Source organism: Moschus berezovskii, chromosome 7 (genome assembly GCF_049115385.1).
Source record: "Moschus berezovskii isolate FMDL1 chromosome 7, NW_MosBer_1.0, whole genome shotgun sequence".
NCBI lineage: Eukaryota > Metazoa > Chordata > Mammalia > Artiodactyla > Moschidae > Moschus > Moschus berezovskii.
The window spans coordinates 60,550,065-60,562,629 of record NC_142466.1 but is presented as its reverse complement, the minus strand read 5'-3'; the positions used below and the strand labels follow the sequence as shown (position 1 = coordinate 60,562,629).

General features: G+C 38.1%; 1 protein-coding gene across 5 annotated transcripts in view; it reads right to left on the bottom strand.

Moving 5' to 3' along the window:
* VPS13A (vacuolar protein sorting 13 homolog A) overlaps positions 1 to 12,565 on the bottom strand; it is a 247,632-nt gene that overhangs the window by 99,538 nt on the left and 135,529 nt on the right. For all 5 annotated transcript variants that reach the window (XR_008686092.2, XR_008686091.2, XR_016037846.1 and 2 more), the window contains exons 36-39: positions 9,942 to 10,069; positions 9,490 to 9,659; positions 8,736 to 8,953; positions 7,698 to 7,930 (exon numbers count right to left, since the gene is read on the bottom strand). Coding sequence is in view for 2 of the 5 variants with exons in the window: in XM_055426921.2 (XP_055282896.2) it covers positions 7,698 to 7,930; positions 8,736 to 8,953; positions 9,490 to 9,659; positions 9,942 to 10,069 (749 nt within the window). In the remaining 3 variants the exon portion in view is untranslated. The remainder of the gene's footprint in view (positions 1 to 7,697; positions 7,931 to 8,735; positions 8,954 to 9,489; positions 9,660 to 9,941; positions 10,070 to 12,565) is intronic.

The window sequence follows — 12,565 nt, the reverse complement described above, 5'->3', positions numbered from 1 at the left end:
ACCTCCTAAGGATATTGATAGTACCTCCCATTATTATAGCATGAAGTCCAAAATCATGAGAGAGTTAATTCTTATGTAGATTGATAAGGAGAAAGGGGTCCAGGGCTCTCAAGGAAGAGAAAGGGGCACATGTTTTTGGTTTTTTTTTTTAACATTGCTTTGTCTTAGTCACATAAGACATTTTTTCTTAAACTCTTGAGTTGTTAGGACATTTAAGACTAACTTTCTTTAAGCCCAGAGCTAATAATTACACAACAAAACAACTCATCTTGCTCAAGGGTATGTTTTTCCTTAAGTTCTGTACTAATGACTATATAACAACAATGTATCTTGCCTGAGGACAGGTTTCTCCTTCTTAACAAGAAACTTCTGACTAATCTTGTTATCTAAAGATGTTGTAGAAGTGGATTTGGTAAAATCTTTCTATTGTTACTTCTAATCTTGTTAATTTAAAATATATGTTGTGTCTCTGGGTCTGATAAGTATACAGGCATTAACAAGACTTGCATAAGAAATCTGTATACAGGTCAAGAAGCAACAGTTAGAATTGGACATGGAATAACAGAAGGGTTCCAAATCAGGAAAGGAGTATGTGAAGGCTGCATACTGTCACCCTGCTTATTTAACTTATATGCAGAGTACATCCTGTGAAATGCTAGGCTGGATTGCCAGGAGAAATATCAATAACATCAGATATGCAGATGACACCACCCTTATGGCAGAAAGTGAAGAGGAACTAAAGAGCCTCTTGATGAAAGTGAAAGAGGAGGGTGAAAAAGTTGGCTTAAAACTCAACATTCAGAAAACTAAGATCATGGCATCTGCTCCCATCACTTCATGGCAAATAGATGGGGAAACAGTGACAGACTTTATTTTGGAGGGGCTCCAAAGTCACTGCAGATGGTGACTGCAGCCATGAAATTAAAAGACACTTCCTCCTTGGAAGAAAAGCGATGACCAACCTAGACAGCATGTTAAAGAGCAGAGACATTACTTTGCCAACAAAGGTCTGTCTAGTCAAGGCTATGGTTTTTCCAGTGGTCATGTATGGATGTTAAGAGTTGGACCATAAAGAAAGCTGAGTTCTGAAGAATTGATGCTTTCGAACTGTGGTATTGCAGAACACTCTGAAGAAACCCTTGGACTGCAAGGAGATCCAACCAGTCTATCCTAAAGGAAATCAGTCCTGAATATTCATTGGAAGGAACTGATGCTGAAGCTAAAACTTCAATACTTTGACTGCCTGATGTGAGGAATGGACTCATTGGAAAAGATCCTGATGCTGGGCAAGATAGAAGGCCAGAGGAGAAGGGAATGACAGATGATGAGATGATTGGATGGCATCACTGACTTGATGGACATGAGTTTAAGCAACTCCCAGAGATCAAATTGCCAACATCCGCTGGATCATGGAGAAAGCAAGAGAGTTCCAGAAAAACGTCTACTTCTGCTGTATTGACTATGCCAAAGCCTTTGACTGTGTGGATCACAATAAACTGTGGAAAATTCTGAAAGAGATGGGAATACCGACCACCTGACCTGCCTCTTGAGAAACCTGTATGCAGGTCAGGAAGCAACAGTTAGAACTGGACATGGAACAACAGACTGGTTCCAAATAGGAAAAGGAGTACGTCAAGGCTGTATATTGTCACCCTGCTTGTTTAACTTATACGCAGAGTACATCATGAGAAACACTGGGTGGGAAGCACAAACTGGAATCAAGATTGCCAGGAGATATATCAATAACCTCAGATATGCAGATGACACCACCCTTATGGCAGAAAGTGAAGAAGAACTAAAAAGCCTCTTGATGAAAGTGAAAGAGGAGAGTGAAAATGTTGGTTTAAAGCTCAACATTCAAAAAACTAAGATCATGGCGTCTGGTCCCTTTACTTCATGGCAAATAGGTGGGGAAACAGTGGAAACAGTGGCTTTCTTTACTTTTCCGGGCTCCAAAATCACTGCAGATGAGTACAGTCATGAAATTAAAAGATGTTTGCTCCTTGGAAGGAAAGCTATGACCAACGTAGACAGCATATTAAAAAGCAGAGACATTACTTTGCCAACAAAGGTCCATCTAGTCAAGGCTATGGTTTTTCCAGTGGTCATGTATGGATGTTAAGAGTTGGACTATAAAGAAAGCTGAGTTCTGAAGAATTGATGATTTTGAACTGTGGTGTTGGAGAAGACTCTTGAGAGTCCCTTGGACTGCAAGGAGATCCAACCAGTCCATCCTAAAGGAAATCAGTCCTGGGGGGACTGGAGGGGCTGATGCTGAAGTTGAAACTCCAATACACTGGCCACCTGATGCGGAGAGCTGACTCATTTGAAAAGACCTTGATGCTGGGAAAGATTGAGGGCAGGAAGAGAAGGGGACAGCAGAGGATGAGATGGCTGGATGGCATCACCGACTCGATGGACATGAGTTTGAGTGAACTCCAGGAGTTGGTGACGGACAGGGAGGCCTGGCGTGCTGCGGTTCATGGGGTCGCAAAGAGTCATACACAACTGAGTGAGTGAACTGAACATACAATTCAACATCATATTTGTTTTTTTACCAAACGCTTCAATTATAAATGGGCAGCAGAACTGAACAGACATTTTTCCATAGAGGACATGCAGATGACCAACAGGCACATGAAATGATGTTCAACATTGCTAATCATTAGAGAGATGCAAATCATAACCACAATTAGCTATCACCTCATACCTGTCAGAATGGCTATCATCAAAAAAACAAATGCTGGCAAGTGTGTAGAGAAAAGGGAACCCACTGTTAAAGTAGTCTTTACTGTCAGGATGAAGATAGGATAGACAAATGACAGATTAGTAAATAAAACATGAGTTCTGCAGCAAAAAAAAAAAAACAAAAAAAAACCTTCCATGAATAATAATAGCTTTGGTTGTTAAAGCTACTTACATATGGAACCACCAAATGGTTAACACACTAAGGATTGCCAAGAAGACCAATACCTGGTATACAGAAGTTTTTTAGTATTAAAACTACTAAAATAACTTCCAAGTAGTAAGCTCAAAAGAAAGTAAGCTGTGACAATAGTGTTTATCCTGAGAAAGACAACAGTCACTTTACGTATGTCTACAGTGGATAATGGTTAAAAAAAGAGAGAGCCAGAACCACGTGAGAAAATGTGAGCAATGTTCTTTCAAGAGAGCAAAAATCAAAGACTCCAACATGGGCTATCCAAGAAATTTACTCCATTGCTGGAGCTTCAAGTTTTCACAATTCAATTCAGTAGGATATGTCAACTGTTATGAAGCAGTGACTACAAAGTGTTTCCTATTCTTTTTCTCAATGGGTTTTTAAACTTTGAGTTTTCAGTCCTTGCACCACTGTTAAACTAGTGATTGTGTATAGTGGTGAAGTGTGCATCTGTTGAAAATTGGTAACTTGTCTATTAGTTAATATTGCCAAACCGAAAGAAGTCATATGCAGACACAATAAAGCAAATTATCATCTAGGAGGAGGAACAAAATGGTGGAGGAGTAGATGGACATGGAGTATATCTCTCTCCATGGATACATCAGGAATACACCTTCAGACACCGAAGTGCATGCAGAACACCAGCTAAGAGTGAATAGGAGTACCCGATCAGTGGAAAAGAATATAGAACTACCCAAAACTCAGTAGGACAAAGGAACTAGGGGGAAAAACAGGAGTGTTCATAGGACTGGACCTGCCCTTGGCAGGTAGGTGAACTGAAGCAAGGGTCCGATCCCCACATTGGGGCAACTGTCTGAGTCAGAGGAGAAACATGTAAGGCTGAGAGTGAAACAGCTGATCCGTGACAGCTTAAATGGAATGAGAATCAGACAGTCCTTGCTGCAGTCAAACAGACTCTGGACAGGGACACAGGTCCCATGGAAGGCGTAGCAGCTGGGAGCTGGAGTTTAGAGACTGTGGAGCAATTCCAGTGTGAGGGCTGCTGCTGTCGACTGTGGAGAGATGGATCTAGGAGATGCGAGGGAGGAAACTGTGATGGGAAATGCCTGTAGAGGAAAGCCAGGCAGCCATGGAAGCAAGGTGATACTACTGAGTCACACATGGGGGGTAGCCATCACCATAGTCTCTATCTCCCCACACGCCAGCATCAGCACCTGAACAGTAGAAAGGCTGGCCCATCAAACACCTGACACGCTGCACTATAGAGTAGGACCCCACCCAGGGTGCCCCTTTAAGTGCCTGAAATGCCAATCTATGGGTAAGACCCCAGCCAAGAGGGCCCCTCTATGTGCCTGAAGCGCTTATCAACAGAGAAGGATCCCAGGCAAGGGAGCCCTGTAAGTGCCTGAACAAGCGGAGCTATGGGGAAAAACTGGCCAAAGAGGCCTTTTGATTGCCAGCTACAAGAGGCTCGAAAAAAGACTGATAGGGCCTTAACTCCTGTGGCGGAGGCAGTCCATGTCCCTGCACACTTGGCGCTGCCCAGGATCCCCACAAGCCAAGTAGCTGTGCCACCTTCTTGCTCAACTCTGGGGCAGAGCTGCCACAGGCAAAAAAATCTTGCATCTATGCACGCAGGGTTGCTTCAGTTGTGTCCAGCTCTTTGCAAACCTGTAGACTGTGGCCTGCCAGGCATCTGTCAAGGGGGTTCTCTAGGCAAGAATACTGGAGCATATTGGCCGATACTGGTTGCCATATCCTTCTAGAGCACTATATTTCCTGCTGCCCTAGCCGCCAACTCCCCTGAGTACCTGGGGCTGCCAGAACCCTTGAGACCTAAACAGCTGCACCCCCACATCTGGCCCTCACAGAGGCAAATCCAAGTCCTCCGGGGCAGCCCCAGGAGCAAACCCCAGTGGACAACCCATATGCAGAGATGGAAATAAAACCATAATCGAAATCCAGGGGCAGTGTGGCTAAGGAAGAAGACTGCAAAACCTTCCCACTAGTTATACAAGATGCAGATTAAATCCACACGATCAACTAGGCAGACTCTGTGTCTATGGAATACATAAAAGGACAGAGCTCCCACAAAAGGAAACACACTGGTTCGGACAGCTGTGGACATTGGAGGGAAGAAAACACAGGAGTAGGACCAGATTAGAATCTGAGTTGCCCCCACAGCAGGTCCGGAGATCAGCACAGTGTTGGCAGGCATAAAAGGGAGGTGAGGTGGACTGAGACCTCCAGCAAGGGAAAGGACTCTGACAGCAGTGGCTCAAGAAAAATATTTATTATTCTTATGGTTTGACTTGTCCTGTAGATTCCTTTGGATTTTTTTTTTTTTTTTGCCCTTCTGCTATAGTTGTCAATTTTTTGGCTCTATGAAATTTAATTAAGTTTTTGAATTTTTTTTTCTCCTCAGTCACATTTTTTATTGTTGTTATAAACCTCTGCCTCTACATTGAGCTTTTGCAGTTCTGGGGAATTTTCCTTTTTCTAATTTTAACTTTTTAAACCTATTATTATTTTTTTATACATTTATTCCTTTGTTTGCTTTTCATACTGTTCCTTTCCCCTTCCAGATAATCTTCAATGTATATAAGTCTTCTTCATCTACCTGTATTTAACTTTGCATATCTATTCTTTCTTTTCTTTCCTCTCAAACATTTGTTGTTTATTTTCATAGCTTTATTCCCCAACTTGCATCTTCCTTTAGTTTCGTTTTCCAGTTTCTGCTTTAGTTAGTTTTGTTCTTAACTGGTAGATATAACTCTTGATTTCCTTTGTTCACTGGGTCAAACTATTGTACTTTATTTTTGTTGGACTATTTTGATTTTGCTTATGGGTGTATATGCATATGTGTATATTCAGTCACATTTCTTATTGTTGTTTTAAACCTCTGACCATGTTGGGATTTTGCAGTTCTGTTTTCCTTTTTTCTTTCTTCTTCCTTTATGTCTTTCTTTTTTTTCTTTGCTCTTTTTTATAATTTTAATTTTTTAACCTATCATTTTTTTCTCTACATTTGTTTGCCTTTCCTACTGTTCTTTTCCCCTTGCAGTTAATCTTTAATGTATATAAATCTTCTTCATCTGCCTGTATTTAACTTTGCATATCTATTCTTTTGTTCCTTTCCTCTCAATATATGTGTTAGTTTTCTTTTCATTGCTTTATTGCATACTTGGCACGTTGCTTTAGTTTTTTAGTTTTGTTCTTAACAGGTAAATATAATTTTTGATTGATTTCCTTTGTTTGCCGGGTCAATCACTGTATTTTATTTTTGCTGGACTGTTTTGACTTTGCTTATGGGTGTATATGTATATTGCATCACTTATTATTAGAAAAATGAAAATCAAAACTACAATGAGGGATCACCTCACATGGGTCAGAACGGCCATCATCAAAAAGTCTACAAACAATAAATGCTGGAGAGGGAGTGGAGAAAACAGAATGCTCTTGCACTGTTGGTGGGAATGTAAAGGGATACAGTCACTATGGAAGACGGTATGGAGATTCCTTAAAAAACTAGGAATAAAATCACTGTGTGACCCAGCAATCCCACTCCTAGGCACATACCTGAGGAAACCAAAACTGAAAAAGGCACATGTATCCCACTGCTCATTGCAGCACTATTTACAATAGCTAGAACATGGAAGCAACCTAGATGTCTATCGACAGATGAAAGGATAAAGAAGGTGTGGTACATTTTCATAAGTGTTTATAAGAGTACTAGGAGTCAGATAGTTAACTGGAAAAGATGTCTTTGAAGAAAAAATTTTGGATCAGTTATGAAAAGGAAGAAGGCCAAGAGGATGCTAGAAAACAAAATACAAAGGTGAAGTATGTCAAAGCATTTGACTGGTGGTTCAAATAAGCCGTATGGAGAAAAGCAAGTAACATCTCAGAAAAACAGGTCTAGATGGGAGAAAAAATTAAAAATAATAAAAATGAAACAACACAACAAACAATTGGTAGAAAGTCTTAGCCGCCTAAAAGCAGTGTGGAATTGACATGGAAAGAAAATCAGAGTAAAGTCTTCACTGACAAGTATTTAGATAAAACAAAATTCTCAGTGTGACTGTTTCCATAAATACACAAAACAATGAGGAACAAATGGAAAAAATGAAAAGAGAGTTTAAAAGCTGATGCTAAGTCACTTCAGTCGTGTCCAACTCTGTGCGACCCCATAGACAGCAGCCCACCAGGCTCCCCCATCCTTGGGATTCTCCAGGCAAGAATACTGGAGTGGGTTGCTATTTCCTTCTCCAATGCATGAAAGTGAAAAGTGAAAGTGAAGTCGCTTAGTTGTGCCCGACTCTTAGCGACCCCATGGACTGCACCCTACCAGGCTCCTCCCATGGGATTTTCCAGGCAAGAGTACTGGAGTGGGTTGCCATTGCCTTCTCCATGAAAGTGAAGTTGCTTAGTCATGTCCGACTCTTTGCAACCCCATGGACTGTAGCCTACCAGGCTCCTCCATGCATGGAATTTTCCAGGCAAGAGTACTGGAGTGGGGTGCCATTGCCTTCTCCAGGCTATCTTCCCAACCCGGGGATTGAACTCGGGTCTCGTCTGCCGCATTGCAGGCAGACACTTTACTGTCTGAGCCACCAGGAAATTCTCTATTTAAAAGCTGGTGCTGGTGCAATAATAATCTAAATTAGACTCTCCAAGACGAAAGAAAAGTACTGTATAGAATAAGGTTGGAGAATAAGTAGCCACTATCCTAAAGTGATACATGCTAAACATAAAACAATTTACAATTAAGCTGACAAGTAAATAGAAAACTCACAGTAGTGATTTTTCCTTTTCTCTTGACTGGAAGAAATGGGCATGCTCTCACTTGGAGATCTTTAATGGCAGCAGTCATTGTATCATTTTCAAAGTCACCTAGCCAATATATTTCACACTGTGTTGTAATGACTAAGGCAGGAGCATCATTTCTTGTCATATCAGCAACAAACACAATTTCAGGGTTTTTAATAGTGATATTCATTTCCCACTTTTCTGATTGCTGTTTAGGTACTAAAATAAAAACACAGATAATGTCTTAAAATAGCTATAAATATTTGTTATATTATGAAAAATTATTTATAGGAAAATGATACTTCCATTTGAAGTAAAAAACAAAATAAAAATACTCAGATCCCAAAAGAATTTACTGCAACTCTCCTAGTGTAAGATTTAAAGAACTCATAACCATTAGAATATTTTAAAATGTGAGGGGAAATCTCTACTATTTAATGGCAGAGCTAAAAATAAACCTAGTTTCTAACTCTTAGCTTGACACTCTTTCTACTATACTACAAGGAATGAAATATATAAAAGATAACAGAAAACTGTAAATGTAACAGGAATAAAAGAACTTTAGGGACTTCTCTGCGGTGTCCAGCAGGTAAGACTCCGCACTTTCACTGCAGGGAGCATGAGTTCAATCCCTGATTGAGTGGCCTGGCCAGAAAGCAAAAACAAACATATAAATAAAAGACAAGTTTAAGTTAAAATACTATCTTTAATTATGAAAAGGAGTCACTGTTTCATTATTGTTTCCTTCCAAGAAAATCTTTCAAATTATTGTCTTCAAAGAAGTACAATTACTTATTTTAACATGGGTCTCATAATTTTTGAACCCAGTATCTACTTATGCCTTAAAAAACACAGCAACTGTCTATCTTATCTGAAAACACATTTAAATTTTCCTCTTACCTCTGAAAAATAAAGATTTCTAACTTATTGATCCACTTAACCTCATCATCTAGAAGGATAATCAAGCTAAGTGTTATTATAGCACTTCAGTAACAGATATGAAATATTTTAGCCAATAACTAACCTTCTTCTTTAGCAGACCATGTTTGAACACTGGTTTCTACAGCAGTGCCTGTAGCGTAGGCCTCAAGAAAGACATTTGCAACTGTCAGCAGAAACTCCACACTTGCACAAATATACATTTCTTGAAGGACTATATCAGCCACCCAACCATCTCGGATTCTCCTATACCTTACATCCATCATGTCCTTTTTGTCAAACCCAACTGTAAGTCCTATCATTCTGAAAAACACAATCACAGTTTCTATGAGTATCTTGCACATAATCAAACAAACATACCAATAAAACTCAAAGGTCTCTCATTGCTTTCACTGACAGCAAGCCAATGTTCTGAAGTCATTTCTCTTAGTAAGATAAGAGAAATAATAAACTTACAGACTTCAGGAGCACAACTGTTTCATAATAGAGGAAGTATATCCTTAATAAATTATCAAAATTTTGAATCTCAGCATATTTTTCCACAAATTTTCATATATTACCCATTATAATTGTATGGATTCATAATTCAGATAATAGAGATTAATTTTAAATGAATTTAATTAGTGATTATTTCTATTTAACCATTTTTTTCTATTCAACCATTCAGCAAGAACAGCACATAAACAGGGCATTTAAAATGTTGACTGAGAACTATGGAATCAACTGCATTAAAGCTTTGAAGATTTCAGGATATACCCGGAAAATGCACATGCAACTGTGAGAGTAATTTCTGTAAAATATATCAACCACTGCTCAATAAAAATTTAAAACACTATTACCTAGGAGTTGCCTTCTTGATATGGGGCCTTTTGTCATCTAAAATACAGTTTTTTAGTGAGAAGGAAGAAAATGTTGAATCATCTGTATACATTTTTAAAGTGCTTATAATATTCTCCAACTTAAATTCAGCAAGTTTTAGAGAAGGATCACGAATATCTGTAAAGGAAGTCTGAGGGAAAAGAAATCAATACAAATTTTACACAAAAATACAAATTTAAAACATATTTTAAGATATGAAATACCACATTCTCTATCTCCAAGAGCTCATAATGAAAGGCATATATTAACTTTAAAATATCATTTTTCATATCAAAGGCTATATGTAAGAAAACTCATTTTAAAAGGCAAACAGATAAATATTAACGTGAAAAGTGTAACAATTTTTCTTAAAGGAACAGATACAACAAAACACAGGCAACAACAAAAATATAGTTTTTATTCTTCAACTTACCTGTTTAGGACCTGGGCTATACAGTACCATGGTGAGATAATCGGTTCTGAAACTCATATTTAGTGTTGTCTTAACTTGAGAAGCATGTGATTGTACTTCTACCACAGCAGCTGTCACTACAGTTGTTCCTTGGAAAAATTAGTTAGTGGATAACAGAAAAAGGTCAGGAATGGTAGAACTCATTAAAATAGAACTGAAGTAGATTTAACATAATTATTAAATAAATGGGTATAGTATAATATTTTTCAAAAAATTCAGATGTTGAACTCACTTAACTCCAGGGTTAGCATTCTTTACATAATAATCTGGGAGTATAAATTAAACTCCTGGTTTACTTTTAATAAACTCTTGGTTTAATTTTTGTAAAATGAGAATAAAAGAACTAACCTCTAGGTCTGTTTTGGCGATTCAAGAAAATAGCAATTGTAAAATGCATACCAGAGTACCTGGCATAAGTGTTTTGTATTTAAATTTTACTTCAAAAAAAAAAACTAAAACCAAACAAGATGCTTTAGATAACATTTTTAAAATGTTCCACTAACCAAAAGGATCCAAAATTCAATCTTTTCTATGTTTTATATTTTGGGGCAAGCTCTTATATACACATGGTACATATTAAATGGATTCTGTAGACCTATTAATCCTTTTCTTGGCTGTATTGCTCTGTCAATGATTACTAGTTGAATAGGAATGTGATTGTGGACATTCTTGCTTTGTTCCTATTTTAGGTGGAAAACTTTCCACTTTACCATTAAATATGCCTTTTAGATATTTCTAGTTTTTAATCACAAATAGGTGACTTTTATCAAATGCTTTTTCTGCATCTATTCAGGTGATATAATTTTTTCTCCTTTTTCTATTAATTTGATGTTACCTTAATTGAGGTTTAAACTAACTCTGCATTTCAGGATAAGTCTAAGTCAAGATGACATATCCTATATGCTTACTGCTGGATTTACTAAGCTATGCTGTTAAGAATTTTTATTCCTGTGTACATTAGGGATATTAGGTGCAATATTCTTTCCTCAAAGTTGTTTTTTGTTTTTTATTTGGGGTTTTGGTATCAGGCTAATGCTTGCTTTATAAAATGACTAAGGAAGTGTTCCCTCCTCCTCTATTTTCCAAAAGGTTTGCTTAACACTAGTATCTTATTTAAATGTTTAACAAAATTCACCACTGAAATTCAATTCTTTTAATAGATGCAGAACTACTTATCTTATTTCTATTTCATCCTATGTCAGTTTTGGTAACGTTTTCAAAAAATTTGTGCAGTTCATGTAAGTTGTAGAGTTTATTATCACAAAATTATTTATACATAATAATTTCTACACAGTAGAAAGTAAAAATGCCTTTCTCAGCATGATTGACTACATAGAAAACCCTAAGAAGTCTCCAACAAATTACCAGAATTAAGAAATCAATTCAGCATTTTTAACAAGATACAGGGTTACTATGCAAATATCAACTATATCAGTAACAACTGAGAAATATACTTTTAAAAATATTTGCTGCTGCTGCTGGTGCTGCTAAGTCGCTTCAGTCGTGTCTGACTCTGTGCGACCCCATAGACGGCAGCCCACCAGGCTCCCTTGTCCCTGGGATTCTCCAGGCAAGAACACTGGAGTGGGTTGCCATTTCCTTCTCCAATGCATGAAAGTGAAAAGTGAAAGTGAAGTCACTCAGTTGTGTCCAACTCTTCGTGACCCCATGGACTGCAGCCCACCAGGCTCCTCCGTCCATGGGATTTTCCAGGCAAGAGTACTGGAGTGGGGTGCCATTGCCTTCTCCAGTAGCATCAAAAAACATACTTAGGAAGAAGTTCAACAAAATTATGCAAGACTGCTACACTGAAAAATCTCAGTATTAAGACTGAAAAATCTCAGTATTTTAAATGAAGAGACTAATGTGTGCTCAATCACTCAGTAATATCCGACTCTTTTTGACTCTCTGGATTGTAGCCTGCCAGGCTTTTCTCTGTCTATGGAATTTCCCAGGCAAGAGTAACTGGAATGGGTTGCCATTTCCTTCTCTAGGGGATCTTCCAGACACAGGGATCAAATCCACATCTCCTGCACTGCAGGTGGATTCTTTACCTGGTAGGCATCATGGAAGCCCCAATAGCTTATTATTTTACTTCCTCTGTTGCTGCAACACAACACATGCATCTTTCAAGAAAAAAAAAAAAAAAAACCAGTATTTCTTCACACATTCTAAAAATGGCTCAAAATCATGCAAAACTTAGTTCACCTCACTTCTGCACCAAAATATACTGTATATATTTCTCCCTTCTTTGGCACAGAAAACATGTCTTCCTCTCCCATATTAATGTGGCACAGTTAACGCCTCATTCTACATGTTACATAGAATTTATGTCATTTTTCTTAAGACATTTGTCCTTTTTTTCTTAAAGCATTCTAAATTACTTTTTAATGAAAACCAAGTACTTTCTAGCCCAGGAACAGATAATTTGGGGATTCCTTTTTAATGCTCTCTGTATCTGAATCCCATGTTTTCCCCTTTCCTGGATTCCTTATTTGCTTTGCTAGAATATATTTTCAGACTACCAGTATACCTCAAGTTTGGTTCCAGACTACTGCAATAAAATGAATACTACAACAAAGCAA